This window comes from Pseudophryne corroboree (genome assembly GCF_028390025.1).
Source record: "Pseudophryne corroboree isolate aPseCor3 chromosome 3 unlocalized genomic scaffold, aPseCor3.hap2 SUPER_3_unloc_1, whole genome shotgun sequence".
Lineage (NCBI taxonomy): Eukaryota > Metazoa > Chordata > Amphibia > Anura > Myobatrachidae > Pseudophryne > Pseudophryne corroboree.
The window spans coordinates 2,666,993-2,686,409 of NW_026967493.1; the positions used below are offsets into that span (position 1 = coordinate 2,666,993).

At 46.1% G+C, this 19,417-nt stretch overlaps 1 protein-coding gene across 6 annotated transcripts in view; it reads left to right on the plus strand.

The window, feature by feature from the left end:
* The window catches only part of LOC134983119 (oocyte zinc finger protein XlCOF8.4-like), a 64,225-nt gene extending 45,629 nt beyond the window's left edge, over nt 1-18,596 (plus strand). For 5 of the 6 annotated variants that reach the window (XM_063948843.1, XM_063948846.1, XM_063948847.1 and 2 more), the window contains one exon: nt 17,505-18,596. In XM_063948843.1, coding sequence (XP_063804913.1) covers nt 17,505-18,466 — 962 coding nt within the window. In that variant the 3' untranslated portion in view covers nt 18,467-18,596. The remainder of the gene's footprint in view (nt 1-17,504) is intronic. The other variant, XM_063948845.1, reaches the window with a different exon arrangement.
* Nucleotides 18,597-19,417: the final 821 nt, after the last annotated feature.

Genomic DNA, 19,417 nt, shown 5'->3' on the forward strand with positions numbered 1-19,417 from the left:
CCTGCCTGTCGCTTTAATCTGTGTATCTTGCCTGTCAGTCGGTTATAATCAGTGCCAGTCCTATCTGGATCCTTCCACACAGCATTTATTCTTTGTCTAGTCTTTCTCTTTGGTGTATCTGCTTCTGTCCATTATTTTTATTTATTTACATTCAGCTGCTTCATATATAACCACCACATATACTCTTCATCACCACAGCTCCTTGCATTACAGTGTCTCTTCCATACCTCTTAGTTTCTGCTTCCTGTTGTGAGACTACCAGCCCTGGGAACTCTCCTGTGTTCAGAAACTCTACCTAAAACTCAGTTCTGTCTCGATCCTGTCATCCTTGACATGAGGTGTAGTGTGGATTCTTCCACACAGATATTTATCTTTTATCTTGTATTTCTTTGTCTTTCGCTATAACCATATCACTTCATATTACTGTTATATTATTTTCTCTGATGTCCTAGTGGATGCTGGGAACTCCGTAAGGACCATGGGGAATAGCGGGCTCCGAAGACTGGGCACTCTAGAAAGATCTTAGACTACCTGGTGTGCACTGGCTCCTCCAACTATGACCCTCCTCCAAGCCTCAGTTAGATTTCGTGCCCGGCCAAGGTTGGATGCACACTAGGGGCTCTCCTGAGCTCTTAGAAGAAAGATAGACTTAGGTTTTTTATTTTCAGCGACACCTGCTGGCAACAGGCTCACTGCAGCGAGGGACTAAGGGGAGAAGAAGCGAACTCGCCTGCTTGCAGCCGGATTGGGCTCTTAGGCTACTGGACACCATTAGCTCCAGAGGGACCGACCGCAGGCCCAGTCCTTGGTGTTCGGTCCCGGAGCCGCGCCGCCGTCCCCCTTACAGAGCCAGAAGCGAGAAGATGGTCCGGAAAATCGGCGGCAGAAGACATCAGTCTTCACCAAGGTAGCGTACAGCACTGCAGCTGTGCGCCATTGCTCCTCATACACACTTCACACTCCGGTCACTGAGGGTGCAGGGCGCTGGGGGGGGCGCCCTGAGGCAGCAATAAAAACACCTTGGCTGGCTAAAATACCTCAATATATAGCCCCAGGGGCTATATATGAGGTAAATACCCCTGCCAGAAGTCCATAAAAAGCGGGAGAATAGGCTGCGAAAAAGGGGCGGAGCCTATCTCCTCAGCACACTGTCGCCATTTTTCCCTCACAGCTCCGCTGGAAGGAAGCTCCCTGGCTCTTCCCTGCAGTTTACAGTCACAGTAAGAGGGAAAAAAGAGGGGGGGCATTAAATTTGGCTAGATATATTATTGAAAAGCAGCTATTAGGGACATAACTCAGTTAGTCCCTCTACATATATAGCGCTCTGGTGTGTGCTGGCATACTCTTACTCTGTCCCCCCAAAGGGCTTTTTGTGGGTCCTGTCCTCTGTTTGAGCATTCCCTGTGTGTGTGGGGTGTGTCGGTACGGCTGTGTCGACATGTTTGAGGAGGATAATGAGGTGGAGGCGGAGCAGATGCATTTAGAAGGGATGTCACCCCCTGCGGGGCAGACACCCGAGTGGATGAGCTTATGGAAAGAGATGAGTGCACGTATAGACTCCTTACATAAGAAATTTGACGACATGCCAAATGTGGGACAGCCGGGATCTCAGCTTGTGCCTGTCCAGGCGTCTCAGGGGTCGTCAGGGGCTCTAAAAACGCCTGATACCTCAGGTTGCAGACCCAGATGTCGACACGGATACTGACACCAGTGTCGACGACGATGAGTCAAATCTAATGCCTGTCAAGGCCATTCACTGCATGATTGAGGCAATGAAAGAGGTGTTAAACATTTCTGATTTACATCCAGGTACCACTAAAAAGGGTATTATGTTTGGGGAGAAAAAACTACCCGTAGTTTTTCCCCCATCAGATGAATTAAATGAGGTGTGTGAAGAAGCGTGGCTTTTCTCTGATAAAAAATTGGTAATTCCTAAGAAGGTACTAATGGCGTTCCCTTTCCCGCCTGAGGATAGGTCACGTTGGGAAACACCCCCTAGGGTGGATAAAGCGCTCACACGTTTGTCAAAAAAGGTGGCACTACCGTCTCAGGATACGGCCGCCCTTAAGGAGCCTGCTGATAGAAAGCAGGAGGCAGTCCTGAAGTCTGTATACACACACTCAGGCATTATACTTAGACCAGCTATTGCGTCAGCATGGATGTGCAGTGCTGCCGCTGCGTGGTCAGATAAACTGTCAGAAAATATTGACACACTAGACAGAGACACTATTCTCCTAACAATTGACCATATAAAAGATTCAGTCTTATATATGAGAGATGCACAGAGGGAAATTTGCCGGCTGGCATCTAAAGTAAGTGCATTGTCCATCTCTGCTAGGAGAGGCTTATGGACTCGTCAGTGGACGGGAGATGCAGATTCCAAGAGGCACATGGAAGTTTTGCCGTATAAAGGGGAGGAATTATTTGGGGATGGTCTCTCCGACCTAGTTTCCACAGCAACGTCTGGGAAGTCAGCATTTTTACTCCATGTCCCCTCGCAGCCTAAGAAGGCGCCATTTTATCAGGTTCAGTCCTTTCGGACCCAGAAAAACAAGCGTGGAAAAGGAGGGTCTTTTCTGTCTAGAGGCAGAGGTAGGGGAAAAAGGCTGCAACAAACAGCAGGTTCCCAGGAGCAAAAGTCCTCCCCCGCTTCCTCTTCCAAGTCCGCCGCATGACGGTGGGGCTCCACAGGCGGAGCCAGGTACGGTGGGGGCCCGCCTCAAGAATTTCAGCGATCAGTGGGCTCGCTCACAGGTGGATCCCTGGATCCTTCAAGTAGTATCACAGGGATACATGCTGGAATTCGAGACGGCTCCACCCCACCGGTTCCTAAAATCTGCCTTGCCGATTGCTCCCTCAGACAGGGAGGCGGTGCTAGCGGCAATTCACAAGCTGTATTCTCAGCAGGTGATAATCAAGGTACCCCTACTTCAACAAGGCCGGGGTTACTATTCCACACTATTTGTGGTGCCGAAACCGGACGGTTCGGTGAGACCCATTTTAAATTTGAAATCCTTGAACATGTACATAAAAAAATTCAAGTTCAAGATGGAATCGCTCAGGGCGGTTATTGCAAGCCTGGACGAGGGGGATTACATGGTTTCTCTGGACATCAAGGATGCTTACCTGCATGTCCCTATTTACCATCCTCACCAGGAGTACCTCAGATTTGTGGTACAAGATTGTCATTACCAATTCCAGACGCTGCCGTTTGGACTCTCCACGGCACCAAGGATATTTACCAAGGTTATGGCGGAAATGATGATACTCCTTCGAAAAAAGGGAGTTTTAATTATCCCGTACTTGGACGATCTCCTAATAAAGGCACGGTCCAAGGAACAGTTGTTGGTGGGAGTGGCACTATCTCAGGAAGTGCTGCACCAGCACGGCTGGATTCTGAATATCCCAAAGTCACAGCTGATGCCGACGACACGTCTAATGTTCCTGGGGATGATTCTGGACACGGTCCAGAAAAAAGTGTTTCTCCCAGAGGAGAAAGCCAGGGAGTTGTCTTCTCTAGTCAGGGACCTCCTGAAACCGAAGCAGGTATCGGTGCATCACTGTACGCGAGTCCTGGGAAAAATGGTAGCTTCTTACGAAGCAATTCCATTCGGCAGGTTCCATGCCAGAATTTTTCAATGGGACCTGTTAGACAAGTGGTCCGGATCGCATCTTCAGATGCATCGCTTGATAACCCTGTCTCCCAGAACCAGGGTGTCTCTTCTGTGGTGGCTGCAGAGTGCTCATCTCCTGGAGGGCCGCATGTTTGGCATACAGGACTGGGTCCTGGTGACCACGGATGCCAGCCTTCGAGGCTGGGGAGCAGTCACCCGGGGAAGAAATTTCCAAGGACTATGGTCAAGTCAGGAGACTTCCCTTCACATAAATATTCTGGAACTAAGGGCCATCTACAATGCCCTCAGTCAAGCAAAATCCTTGCTTCTACACCAGCCGGTGCTGATCCAGTCAGACAACATCACGGCAGTCGCCCATGTGAATCGTCAGGGCGGCACAAGAAGCAGGATGGCAATGGCGGAAGCCACAAGGATTCTCTGATGGGCGGAAAATCATGTACCAGCACTGTCAGCAGTGTTCATTCCGGGAGTGGACAACTGGGAAGCAGACTTTCTCAGCAGACACGACCTCCACCCGGGAGAGTGGGGACTTCATCCAGAAGTCTTCCAAATGATTGTTCATCAGTGGGGTCGTCCACAGGTGGACATGATGGCGTCCCGTCTAAACAAAAAGCTAGACAGGTATTGCGCCAGGTCAAGGGACTCTCAAGCAATAGCTGTAGACGCTCTGGTAACGCCGTGGGTGTACCAGTCAGTGTATGTGTTTCCTCCGCTGCCTCTCATACCAAAGGTATTGAGAATAATAAGAAGACGAAGGGTAAACACAATTCTCGTGGTTCCGGATTGGCCAAGAAGAACATGGTACCCGGAACTTCAAGAGATGATCTCAGAGGACCCGTGGCCTCTACCACTAAGACAAGACCTGCTCCAGCAGGGGCCCTGTCTGTTCCAAGACTTACCGCGGCTGCGTTTGACGGCATGGCGGTTGAACGCCGGATCCTGAAGGAAAAGGGTATTCCGGAGGCAGTCATTCCTACGCTTATTAAAGCCAGGAAAGAGGTTACAGCAAATCATTATCACCGCATATGGCGGAAGTATGTTGCATGGTGTGAGGCCGAAAAGGCCCCAACAGAGGAATTTCAACTAGGTCGATTTCTGCATTTCCTGCAAGCAGGAGTGAATATGGGCCTAAAACTAGGCTCCATTAAGGTACAGATCTCGGCTCTGTCGATTTTCTTTCAAAAAGAACTAGCTTCAGTACCTGAAGTTCAGACATTTGTAAAAGGAGTGCTGCATATTCAGCCCCCGTTTGTGCCCCCGGTGGCACCTTGGGATCTCAATGTGGTGTTGAGTTTCTTAAAATCACATTGGTTTGAACCACTAAAAACCGTGGATCTGAAATATCTCACGTGGAAGGTGGTCATGTTATTTGCCTTGGCTTCTGCCAGGCGTGTATCAGAATTGGCGGCTTTGTCTTGTAAAAGCCCTTATCTGATTTTCCATATGGATAGGGCAGAATTGAGGACTCGTCCCCAGTTTCTTCCTAAGGTGGTGTCAGCGTTTCACCTGAACCAACCTATTGTGGTGCCTTCGGCTACTAAAGACTTGGAGGACTCCAAGTTGTTAGACGTGGTCAGGGCCCTGAAAATATATGTTTCCAGGACGGCTAGAGTCAGAAAATCTGACTCGCTGTTTATCCTATATGCACCCAACAAGTTGGGTGCTCCTGCTTCTAAGACTATTGCTCGTTGGATTTCCAGTACAATTCAACTTGCGCATTCTGTGGCAGGCCTGCCACAGCCAAAATCTGTCAATGCCCATTCCACAAGGAAGGTGGGCTCATCTTGGGCGGCTGCCCGAGGGGTCTCGGCTTTACAACTTTGCCGAGCTGCTACTTGGTCAGGGGCAAACACGTTTGCAAAATTCTATAAATTTGATACCCTGGCTGAGGAGGACCTGGAGTTCTCTCATTCGGTGCTGCAGAGTCATCCGCACTCTCCCGCCCGTTTGGGAGCTTTGGTATAATCCCCATGGTCCTTACTGAGTTCCCAGCATCCACTAGGACGTCAGAGAAAATAAGAATTTACTCACCGGTAATTCTATTTCTCGTAGTCCGTAGTGGATGCTGGGCGCCCATCCCAAGTGCGGTTTATCTGCAATACTTGTACATAGTTATTGTTAACTAAATCGGGCTATTGTTGAGCCATCTGTTGAGAGGCTCAGTTGTTTCATACTGTTAACTGGGTATAATATCACGAGTTATACGGTGTGATTGGTGTGACAGGTATGAGTCTTACCCGGGATTCAAAATCCTTCCTTATTGTGTACGTTCGTCCGGGCACAGTACCTAACTGAGGCTTGGAGGAGGGTCATAGTGGGAGGAGCCAGTGTACACCAGGTAGTCTAAGATCTTTCTAGAGTGCCCAGCCTTCGGAGCCCGCTATTCCCCATGGTCCTTACGGAATTCCCAGCATCCACTACGGACTACGAGAAATAGAATTACCGGTGAGTAAATTCTTATTATTATTATCACACTGCCTCTCACCACAGTCCATTTCTGTTACTGCCCTTTTAATCTGCTCCCTTTTGTAACATTTACTACTGTAGAATCATTAGTCTGTCCATAGACCCATTACTGTTTTTTCTCTCTCTATCCTTTCCACCAACAGATAACTCTGGTCATTTTGGTAGTTAGCCCATACTGTCACCAGTGGCTCAAGTCCTGGTGGGCACCCCAGTACCGGTAGGCACATGAAGTCTCAAGGGAAGACCTACTGGTGTGCTGGTGCCGGGTGACTGGGGTTATTGTCCAGAAGACAGACCAAATGTAAAAATGTTATTCATCATCTCCTTGTACTCAGTTCCTCGCTACACTTAGGCCCTCATTCCGAGTTGATCGCTCGCTAGCTGCTTTTAGCAGCAATGCAAACGCTAGGTCGCCGCCCTCGTCCCATACAAAAACAAAGGTGTTGGATTTTAGGAAGGTTGATTTTGTAGGGATGTGAAAATGTGTAAGCGATTCTTTGGCAGAGTGCAGGAACTTGGAAACAGTGCAGGAGAGGTGGGAAACATTAAAATGTACATTATTGAAGGCAACAGACCTTTGTATCAAAAGTGTTAGGAAAAACAAGGAAAAGGAAGCCAGTGTGGTTTGCAAAAGAAGTAGCAAATATTGTGAGAGCAAAAAAGAGGGCTTTTAGGAAATATAAGCAGACACAAAATAATGAAGACAAAAAGATATATCTTGTTAGACAGAAGGAGACAAAGAAGGTAATCAGATGTGCAAAGGCACAAGCTGAGGAGAAAATGGCCCAGTCAGTGGGTAAAGGAGGCAAAACTTTTTTTAGGTATATAAGCGAAAAGAGGAAAACAAAAGGCGGAATTATAAAACTAAAGACGGACACTGGGAGTCTTGTTGAAGGAGACAATTTAATAGCAGATCATCTTAATGATTATTTTTGCTCAGTATTTACTACTGAAAGTGAGGGGAAGGGGCCACAGTTAAGTTGCAGAGATATTCAGGAAAATGAAACAAGTACATTTACAGAGGAGAAGGTCCTAACAGAACTCTCAAAGCTGAAAGTGGACAAATCTATGGGGCCAGATGGTATACATCCAAGGATACTAAAAGAACTTAAAGAGGTGCTGGTAGCACCATTGACAGAATTATTCAACCAGTCATTAGCTACAGGAGTAATTCCAGGGGACTGGAAAAGAGCAAACGTAGTCCCACTGCACAAAAGTGGAAGCAAGGAAGAGGCAAACAACTACAGACCAGTGAGTCTTACATCAGTAGTAGGGAAATTGGTGGAAACACTCTTAAAAGAAAGTTGTAGATTATCTCAAATCCGGCAATTTACTGGATACCAAACAGCATGGATTCACTGGGGGTAGAGCATGTCAAACAAATATTATTGACTTTTTTGATTGTGTGACTAAAGTGATGGATATAGCTTATCTAGACTTTAGTAAGGCTTTTGACACAGTTCCACATCGCAGACTGCTAAATAAACTTGAAAGTTTGGGATTGGATATTAGGATTATTGAATGGATAACATCTTGGTTGAAGGATAGAAAACAGAGAGTTGTGGTAAATGGAGTGCATTCACAGGAGGAAAATGTTACCAGTGGAGTACCCCAGGGATCTGTACTTGGACCAGTGCTTTTTAATATCTTTATTGGTGACATTGCAAATGGGATTAAAGGGAAAGTATGCCTTTTTGCAGATGACACAAAGGTATGCAACAGGGTAGACACACCAGGTGGGGTAAAACAAATGATTGAGGATCTAGGTAGACTAGAGGAATGGTCGAGTCTGGCAAATACAGTTTCATGCCAAAAAATGCAAAATCATGCACTTGGGTCTCAAAAATCCTAAAGCTAAATACAGTATTAATGGCACTATACTGGAAACTACTGAGGAGGAAAGGGATCTAGGAGTCACTATTTCAGATGACTTAAAGGCAGGTAAGCAATGTAACAAAGCAATGAGGAAGGCTAGTCAGATGCTTGGCTGCATTGGGAGAGGAATCAGCAGCAGAAAGAAAGAAGTAATAATGCCACTGTATAGGTCATTGGTACGGCCTCATCTAGAATACTGTATTCAGTTCTGGAGGCAATATCTTCAAAAGGATATTAATACATTAGAAACTGTACAAAGGAGGGCAACTAAAATGGTGCATGGCCTACATCACAAAACATACCCAGAAAGAATAAGAAATCTCAATATGTATAGTTTGGAGCAGAGAAGGGAAAGGGGGGACATGATCGAAACTTTCAAATATATCAAGGGTTTTAACAAAGTCCAGGAGGGAAACATTCTCCAAATGAAGAGAAGCAATAGGACATGCACTGAGACTGGAGGGGGGGAGGTTCAGGGGAAATTTGCAGAAAAATTATTTCACAGAAAGGGTAGTGGACAAGTGGAATAGCCTCCCATTGGAGGTGGTAGAGGCTAAGACAGTAGAGCAATTTAAACATGCATGGGATAGACATAAGGATATCCTTACAAAGAAATAAGGATCAAATAAGGTTAGAGATAAAAAATAATATAAAAAAAAAGGGGCAGACTAGATGGGCCAAGTGGTTCTTATCTGCCGACAAATTCTATGTTTCTATGTTTCTCTGGGAGTGTATCTTAGCTTAGCAGAAGTGCGACCGAAAGGTTGGCAGAACTGCTCCAAAATATTTCCCTGCAGTGTCTGAGCAGCTCCAGACCTACTCCTACCTTGCGATCACTTCAGACTATTTAGTTCCTGTTTTGACGTCACATACACGCCCTGCGTTCGGCCAGCCACTCCCCCGTTTCCCCAGACACGCCTGCGTTTTCATCTGACACGCCTGCGTTTTTTAGCACACTCCTGGAAAACGGTCAGTTACCTCCCAGAAACGCCCCTTTCCTGTCAATCACTCACCGATCAGCAGAGCGACCAAAAAGAGTCGCTCGACCTTGGGTAAAACTGCATAGTGATTTGTGAAAGTACGACGCGCGTGCGCACTGCGGCCCGTACGCATGCGCAGAAGTGCCGATTTTTTTTGCATGATTTGTTGCGCTGCAAACAACGGCAGCTAGCGATCAACTCGGAATGACCCCCTTAGTCCAGGTGTATACCCCAGATCATAACACCTAGCTTCTTTTCAATATTCCCTTTGACGGCACCAAATCCCTTCGGTTTTCTGCCGCCCTGATACTTATTTTAGTGCTGTTTACTGACGCAGCTATGTTTATATGCCCTGTACTTCTTCTATATTGTATTGTATTGTAAGTCACTGTCTTCATGTTTTGCTTATTTGTTTACTCGTAATTGGGTGCTGTGGATCCCATGTGGCGCCATATAAATAAGGGATATTAATAATTATAAAAAATTTTTTATACGTCCTAGAGGATGCTGGGGATGCTTCAAAGACCATGGGGTATAGACGGGATCCACAGGAGACGTGCACTTTAAGACTTTAAAAGGGGTGTGAACTGGCTCCTCCCTCTGTGCCCCTCCTCCAGACTCCAGTTAGATTCTGTGCCTAGGGAGACTGGTCACACTCAGGGGAGCTCTACTGAGTTTCTCTGAAAAAAGACTTTGTTAGGTTTATTATTTTCAGGGAGCTCTGCTGGCAACAGGCTCCCTGCTTCGTGGGACTGAGGGGAGAGAAGCAGACCTACTTCTGTGAGTTCAAAGGCTCTGCTTCTTAGGCTACTGGACACCATTAGCTCCAGAAGGTCTGATAACTTGGTACGCCTAGCTGCTCGTTCCCGGAGCCGCGCCGTCACCCCCCTTGCAGAGCCAGAAAAAAGAAGCCGGGTGAGTAAAAGAAGAATCGAAGACTTCAGTGATGGCAGAAGGCTTCAGGTCTTGAGGTACCGCGCAGCGTGCCATGCTCCCACACACACAGCAGCACCAACAGGGTGCAGGGCACAGGGGAGGCACCCTGGGCAGCATGTAGACCTGATATAAACTAGTGAAAGTTATATGAATAGTGCCTGGGCACTCAATATAGACCCCCGCAGGTATAAATATGCTAAAATGAGCGGGACTGAAGCGCACCGGTGAGGGGGCGTGGCTTAGCCCTCACAGCTCTAAACGGCGCCATTTTCTCTTCACAGAAGCTGTAGAGACGCTGGCCCTGACCTCCACACTGCTGTACAAGTAATGGTGCGAAACTGGGGGGGGCGGGGGGGGGGGGGCACAGTACATTTGGTGCTATTATCTTTAGTATAAAAGTGCTAACAGGTCTGAGGCATTGTATATAAAGTTTCAGAACCGGGATAGGTGCTGGGTTGTGAGCTGGCAAACTCTCTCTGTGTCTTTCTAACAGGTCTGTCCCCTATAGCCCCAGTGTGATTGTAGGTGTCGGTACATGTGTGTCGACATGTCTGAGGCTGAGTGCTCTTCCCAGGAGGAGCCTGGAGTGGGGACAGAAAAGACTGTGGGAGTGACTGTGTCGGCACTGCCGATGTCTGATTGGGTAAATCTGAGTGTTTTGAATGCAAATGTGGCTCGGTTGACTAAGAGATTAGATAAATCTGAGTCTAGGAACCAGACATGGAGAAAATCCATGGAGGATGCATTGTCACAAACTCAGACCCCTTCGGAGTCACAGAAACGTGCATTTACCCAGATAGCAGATACAGATACCGACACGGACTCTGATTCCAGTGTCGACTATAGTGATGCCAGATTGAATCCTAAACTGGCTAAGAGCATTCGGTACATGATTGTGGCGATAAAAGACGTGTTGCATATAACAGAGGACCTGATACAAGGGTCTGTATGTTTAAAGGAAAGAGACCTGAGGTAATGTTTCCTCCCTCTCATGAACTGATTGCTCTTTTTGAAAAGGCTTGGGGAAATCCTGACAAGAAGGTACAGGTTTCCAAAAGAATTCCGGTGGCATATCCGTTTCCCCTCTGGGGACAGGGAAAAGTCAAAGCCCTATCACGGCTGTCCAAAAAGGTAGCGCTTCCGTCTCCTGACACGGCAGCCCTAAAGGATCCTGCGGATCATAAGCAGGAAAATACACTAAAATCCATTTATGTCACTACAGGTTCGCTACTCTGGCCTGCCGTTGCTTCGGCATGGGTGAGTAGCGCTATTGAATAGTGGGCAGATAACTTGTCATCTGAGATAGATATCCTGGATAGGGATAGCGTGCTTTTGACTCTGGGTCATATAAGGGACGCTGCAGCATATTTAAAAGAAGCTACAAGGGATATTGGCCTTTTGGGATCAAGGGCCAATTCCATGGCAGTCTCGGCTAGGAGGGCATTGTGGATTCATCTATGGAATGCTGACTCTAAGAAGTCTATGGAGTCTTTACCATTTAACAGTAGTGTCTTGTTTGGGGACGGCCTCACTGACCTGGTATCTACGGCTACCGCGGGTAAGTCATAATTTTTACCTTATGTTCCTGCACAACAAAAGAAAACGCCCCACTATCAGATGCAGTCCTTTCGGCCCAATAAAAAATAAAAAGGAGGAGGGTCCTCCTTCCTCGCTACGAGAGGAAGGGGAAAAAGGTGGCAAGTTCCCAAGAACAGAAGTCCTCTCTGGCTTCTACCAGATCCACCGCATGACGCTGGGGCTCCTCTGAGGGAGTCCACACCGGTGGGGGCACATCTCAAACTCTTCATTCAGGTCTGGGCTCACCCAGCCCTGGATCCTTGTATATTAGATATAGTAACCCAAGGGTACAAGTTAGAGTTTCAAGACGTTTCCCCTCACCGATTTTTCAAATCGGCCTTGCCAGCTTCTCTTCTAGAAAGGGAGGTAGTATGTGCTGCAATACTAAAGCTGTGTCAAAATCAAGTCATTGTCACGGTACCCCCGTCACAACAGGGGGAAGGCTTTTATTCGAGCCTGTTCGTGGTCCCGAAGCCGGATGGCTCAGTCAGACCGATTCTGAACCTAAAATCCTTCAATTTCTATCTCACAAAATTCAAATTCAAGATGGAATCTCTCCGAGCAGTGATCTCCAGCCTGGAGGAGGGGGATTTTATGGCGTCGGTCGACATAAAGGATGCCTACTTACATGTCCCCATATATCCTCCACATCAGGCTTACCTGAGGTTTGCGGTTCAGGATTGTCATTACCAATTTCAGACGTTGCCGTTTGGTCTGTCCACGGCTCAGAGAATTTTCACCAAGGTTATGGCAGAAATTATGGTTCTCCTGCGCAAGCAGGGTGTCACAATTATCCCGTACTTGGACGATCTCCTCATGAAGGCCAGATCCAAGGAGCAATTGCTTAAAAACGTTGCACTCTCACTGACTATTCTGCAACAACATGGTTGGCTCCTAAACTTGCCAAAATCAGAGCTGGTTCCGACAACACGGCTGTCGTTCCTGGGTATGAGTCTGGATACAGAATTGCAAAGAGTTTTTCTTCCAGAGGAAAAAGCTCTGGAAATACAGAACATGGTGAAACAGATTCTGAAACCGGCAAGAGTGTCGATTCTTCAACGAGGCCATACAGTTTGGCAGGTTCCATGCCAGAGTGTTTCAGTGGGACCTGTTGGACAAGTTTTCCGGGTCTCAACTGGACATGCACCGGAAAATAATCCTATCTTCCAGGACCAGAATCTTCTTTCTGTGGTGGCTGCACGGTTCTCACCTCCTGGAGGGACGCAGGTTCGGGATTCAGGATTGGATCCTAGTGACCACAGATACAAGTCTCCGAGGCTGGGGAGCAGTCACATAGGGGAGAAATTTTCAGGGAAAATGGTCAAGCCAGGAAGCTTGTCTGCACATAAACATTCTGGAATTTAGGGCCATTTACAACGGCATTCTGCAAGCGGAACAAAATCTTTTTCGCGGTCTGCCCGTCTTGATTCAGTCAGACAACATGACAGCAGTGGCGTACATAAACCACCAGGGCGGAATAAAGAGCGGCGATGGCCACGAACGTTCTTCGCTGGGCAGAGAGACATGCAAGCGCTCTGTCAGCAGTCTTCATTCCAGGAGTGGACAACTGGGAAGCAGACTTCCTCAGCAGACACAATCTCCATTCAGGAGAGTGGGGTCTTCATCAAGAGGTCTTTGCAGAAGTGACAAGTCGTTGGGGAATTCCTCAAATAGATATGATGGCGTCTCGCCTTAACAAGAAGCTTACAAGATATTGTTCCAGGTCGAGGGACCCTCAAGCAATAGCGGTGGACGCCCTAGTGACACCATAGGTGTTTCCGTCGGTCTATGTGTTCCCTTCACTTCAACTCATTCCAAAGGTGATAAAGATTATAAGAACAAGAAGGGTTCAGGCGATACTCATTGTTCCAGACTGGCCAAAGAGGGCCTAGTATCCAGATCTTCAGGAGTTGCTCATAGAAGATCCCTGGCTTCTTCCTCTACGGGAGGACCTGTTACAACAAGGACCGTGCGTGTTTCAAGACTTACCGCGGCTGTGTTTGACGGCATGGCGGTTGAACGCCAAATCCTAGCCCGAAATGGTATTCCCAGTGAAGTTATTCCCACACTTCTTCAGGTTAGAAAAGAAGTAACGGCAAAGCATTACCACCGTATTTGGAGGAAATATGTATCTTGGTGTGAATCCAAGAAGGCTCCTACGGAGGATTTTCAGCTGGGGCGTTTGCTCCATTTTTTGCAAGCAGGTGTGGATGCGGGCCTTAAGTTGGGCTCCATTAAAGTACAAATTTCGGCCTTATTAATCTTCTTTCAGAAAGAATTGGCCTCCCTTCCAGAAGTTCAAACCTTCGTGAACGGCGTGCTGCACATCCAACCTCCATTTGTGCCCCCTGTGGCACCGTGGGATCTTAATGTGGTATTGCAGGTTCTGCAATCTCATTGGTTTTAACCTTTACGTAAGGCTGAGTTGAAATTCTTTACTTGGAAAGTGGTCATGTTGTTGGCCTTGGCATCTGCAGGGCGGTATCTGAATTGGCAGCTTTGTCTCACAAAAGCCCCTATTTAATCTTCCATGCTGATAGAGCAGAGTTGAGAACTCGTCAGCAATTTCTGCCAAAAGTGGTTTCATAATTTCATGTGAACCAGCCTATTGTGGCGCCAGTGGCTACTGACGCCTTGGCGGAATCGAACTGTCTCGATGTGGTCAGAGCTTTGAAAATCTATGTCGCCAGAACGGCTCAGATTAGGAAATCAGACGCTCTGTTTGTCCTGTGGGCTCCCAACAAGATTGGGGCTCCTGCTTCTAAGCAGACTATTGCGCGCTGGATCTGTTATACAATCATTCTATGGCAGGATTGCAGTTACCGAAATCGGTGAAGACCCATTCTACCAGAAAGGAGGGCTCATCCTGGGCGGCTGCCCGAGGGGTCTTGGCATTACAGCTCTGCCGAGCCGCTACTTGGTCAGGATCAAACAAAGTTTTTACAAGTTTGATACCTTGGCTGAGGAGGACCTCTTGTTTGGTCAATCGGTGCTGCAGAGTCATCCGCACTCTCCCGCCCGTTCTAGAGCTTTGGTATAAACCCCACGGTTCTTGAAGCATCCCCAGCATCCTCTAGGACGTATGAGAATATAGGATTTTAATACCTACCGGTAAATCCTTTTCTCTCAGTCCGTAGAGGATGCTGGGCGCCCGTCCCAGTGCGGGCTGTATCTGCAGTTGGGTTGTAGTTACGCTCATGTTGAGTTAAGTTCAGTCAGTCTGTGACTGATGTTGGTCATGCCGTTGCATGCATTGTTGCTGAATGCCATGTTGTACGGCGTGTTTGAGGTGTGAGCTGGTAGGTATCTCACCTTAGTTTTGAAATAATTGAATAAATCCTTTTCCTCAAAATGTCCGTCTCCCTGGGCACAGTTCCTATAACTGGAGTCTGGAGGAGGGGCATAGAGGGAGGAGCCAGTTCACACCCCTTTTAAAGTCTTAAAGTGCCCATGTCTCCTGCGGATCCCGTCTATATCCCATGGTTCTTGAAGCATCCCCAGCATCCTCTACGGACTAAGAGAAAAGGATTTACCGGTAGGTATTAAAATCCTATTAATTCCCAGCCAGAAGGTTGCCAGGAAAGCATTGATAGAGGTGGCAAAGCTGATATATTGTGTTGAGAGAATTCTAAAGTCGCCTCACACATTCTGTGTAACAGGCAAGGCGAATACAGTGGACGAATAGCTGAGACAGAGGCAGAATGTTCCAAGGGACTGGTCCATACATCATGAAGTCTTCCAGCTACTGATAGAAAGATTCAGGCTTCTTCAAGTATCATTATGGTAACAAAGCAGAACACAACAGAACTTAGGTTTCTTTCTTGGCACCAAGTCCCAGGGGCAGAGAGAATAGATGTAGTAACAGTCTCCTGGGCGTTTCAGCTGCCCAGTGTCTTCCATCTGTTTCTCCTTGTTATAACTGGAAGATCTTCTTCTTTAAGGATCGACATCTCCTAAAGGTCTTCTGGCAGTGACCCGTGTACACTCAGGGTTGAGACTCGTAGAACTCACCAGCAGGTCTTCTTGCCTATAACAGCTGTTTTTCCTATAAGATGGAATTGCCTACCAGTACTGGGATGCTGCCAGGTCTAACGCCACTGGCAGCAGTACGAGCTCAACCCTGAGTGACCTAGATCAATGCTGGTGGATAGGAGTACTGGGAATACACTACAGAGCAGAGGTGGACAGGGCTAAGAGAAGGAAAACAATGGAGATGAGGCTGGAATTGAGGTACGAAACGAAAGGGAGAGACCAAACTGCGGGGAGAAATAAACAGAGGAGATAACGGGGAAAAAAACCTTACTGGGGAGCTGCCTCTGGACTGGGAGGATTTTCTTTCTGCTCGGCAGTGAGATGCCTTGGAACTATCTTCGCACAGACTTTTGTCATGTTAAGATCTTGATGCAAAAGTTGCCCAACAGTTACTTTGCCAATGTTCACCATTTCTGCTATCATTCAATGTAACTGGAATTTTTTAACTCTACTTTTTAAGCGTTTTTATCACACAAGAAAAAACACATCGGACCAGACGGCAGAAGCTCTGAGATTACGGCCAAACTCGTACGTTGTTTTTTTTAAAGCAGCACACATTTACAAGGCAAAACTAGGTTGGTTTTCCCGTGTAAAATGATTGCCGCTTTCAAAAAACCATATCAGTTCAGCTGGAAGCTTGGAGCTCCGGCAGTCTAGCACTACATTACATCCGGCCGATCATGTTTCCCCAACTCCTTTTAACTTGCGCAGTATATATGTATATGTATATATATATATATATATATATATATATATAAGAAAACAAACCAGCGGCACTCAGGGTCTTGTGGAATAGTCAATTTGTATTAAGGCATCAATGGAAAGGACATCAACGTTTCGGGGAGTTAAACCCCTTTGTCAAGATGTGACATCTTGACAAAGGGGTTTAACTCCCCGAAACGTTGATGTCCTTTCCATTGATGCCTTAATACAAATTGACTATTCCACAAGACCCTGAGTGCCGCTGGTTTGTTTTCTTGTATCCTGATTGTATACGGAGGGCACCGGGGCAAACATTACTCATTTCAACAGGAGTGCCGGGCTGTATCTACACTATATATATATATATATATATATATATATATATATATATATATGTATATATATTGGCCCTCATTCCGAGTTGTTCGCTCTGTATTTTTCATCGCATCGCAATGAAAATCCGCTTAGTACGCATGCGCAATAATCGCACTGCGACTGCGCCAAGTAATTTAACAATGAAGATAGTATTTTTACTCACGGCTTTTTCTTCGCTCCGGCGATCGTAGTGTGATTGACAGGAAATGGGTGTTACTGGGCGGAAACACGGCGTTTTAGGGGCGTGTGGTTGAAAACGCTACCGTTTCCAGAAAAAACGCAGGAGTGGTCGGAGAAACGGGGGAGTGGTTGGGCGAACGCTGGGTGTGTTTGTGACGTCAAACCAGGAACGACAAGCACTGAACTGATCGCACAGGCAGAGTAAGTGTGGAGCTACTCTAAAACTGCTAAGTAGTTTGTGAACGCAATATTGCGAATACATCGGTCGCAATTTTAAGAAGCTAAGATACACTCCTAGTAGGCGTAGGCTTAGCGTGTGTAACTCTGCTAAATTCGCCTTGCGACCGATCAACTCGGAATGAGGGCCCTTGTTTTTAAATAGTCTTGTTATTTAATAGCCACACCTCGTATTTTTCTGTTTTCTCGCTCTTTTAGTTTTAAATGTATGCTTAGGAAATGTTTCATTATTATAAAGCTCATTTCAACTGTAGTAATCCCACATAAACTTTCATTGCTGATTGAACTTCATTCCAAGCTTTCTAGTTGTTGTTTTTTTAAATAAACATAAAAGCAATGCTTGAAATACAGTACGGGTTACAATGTCAGAGTTATAAATTATGCCTTTCTAACATCATGGGTCTTGTCTGCCCATTTTATAGTAATTACACATTTTTGATCAGAAACTTTACAAGATTAAAATTGTTTCATGAAAATTCATATTTCCATAATTTTATTTCATTTTCAGAAGATGGACACAAAAGCAGGAACATCTCAGAAGGACATCTAATGTTATCCCCGGATTGTGAAATAAAAGATGACAGTAGACAGGATTCTCCAGGAGATAATCCCATAACCCCAATTATACATCCATCTCGATCAGCTGATCCCCCTGATTCTGGGGAATGTTCTGTTGATCACTCTATTGGTGCATCTGTTACTGCTCTGAGAGTAGATACAGTGTTTCCCTGTTCTATAGATGCCAAATGTTTTACACAGAACACAAAGCCTATTACCCATCAGCCAGCTAAGGCAGGTGAGAGGCCATTCCCATGTTCTGAGTGTGGGAAATGTTTTACATACAAATCAAATCTTATTATACACGAGAGAATACATACAGGCGAGAAACCATTTCCATGTTCTGAGTGTGGGAAATGTTTTTCACACAAGTCAGCTCTGGTTAAGCATCAGAGAACTCACACAGGTGAGAAACCATTTTCCTGTTCCGAGTGTGGGAAATGTTTTACACAGATATCAAATCTAATTAAACATCAGAGAAGTCACACAGGTGAGAAGCCATTTTCCTGTTCTGAGTGTGGGAAATGTTTTCCATACAAATCATATCTTGTTATGCATGAGAGAATACATACAGGTGAGGGCCAACTTTCATGCTCTGGGTGTGGGAAATGTTTTACACACAAATCTACTCTTGTTGCACATGAGAGAAGTCACACAGGTGAGAAGCCATTTTCGTGTCCTGAGTGTGGTAAATGTTTTGCACGGAAATCACAACTTGTTTCACATCAAAAAAGTCACACAGGTGAGAAGCCATTTCCATGCTCTGAATGTGGGAAATGTTTTACACTAAAAACAGATGTTGTTAAACATCAGCGAACTCATACAGGTGAGAAACCATTTTCCTGTTCTGAGTGTGGGAAATCTTTTACACAGATATCAAATCTAATTATGCATCAGAAAATACACAGGTGAGAAGCCATTTTCTGTTCTGAGTGGGAAATGTTTTACAGTGAAATCACATTTTTTCACACATGAGAAAAGTCATGAGTGTGAGAATTAAATCAGCTGTTGTGTACAATAAATATTGCACAGTGAGGAACCATTTTAATCTTCTGGAGTATACTCATCATCACTATTGCCATGCAATGTTCCTATAGGTTATATACTATCCCCCATGCTTTTTTGCAGTATACATGCTACCACTGGGTGAAATAATCAGACATCATGCCCTGGTCTACCACTGTATGCAGATGACCAGTCTTATGCTCTAGGTACTGAGAACCCAATACCAATCCTAAATGACTATTTAGCTGAACTCCAGGAGTAGATAGCCAGATGGGATGGCTGTGACTCAGTCTTGGTGAAACAGAGGTCCTTATGAAGCTCTTTAACAAGGAACACAACTACAGCTTTACCAACCAACTGAAATCACACTTGGGGTATCAGAATGTCAAACCACTGAACAGGTGTGGTATCTTGGTGTCCTAGTTTGTGGTTGAAACTTAAACTACCAGGTATCAGCCAAAATGAGATTTTCATTCTTTCATCTGAGGAACATAACCAGAAACAAGCACTTAATTCCCTCTGAAGATCTACCTACAGTGATACATGTATTTGTATCATTTCACTTAGACTACTGCAATGACATCTACCCGTGTCTCCCAGCAAAAGAATTGCACTGCTTGCAGCTGGTACAGAATATAGCATCCAGACTGTTTCCTAACCATACTTGATCCTGCTACACAACACCCACTCTCTACTCCAGGCCTGGCCATGTAGGGCTGGGAGAGTCAGTAAGCAGATTATGTAATAGAGTCACCATCTTACAGGCAGCCGGTGAAGGGAGTAGTGCAGGCCTGGCCAGCCTGTGGCTCTCCAGCTGTTGTGAAACTACATGTCAAGACATGCACTGCCGCAGTTTTA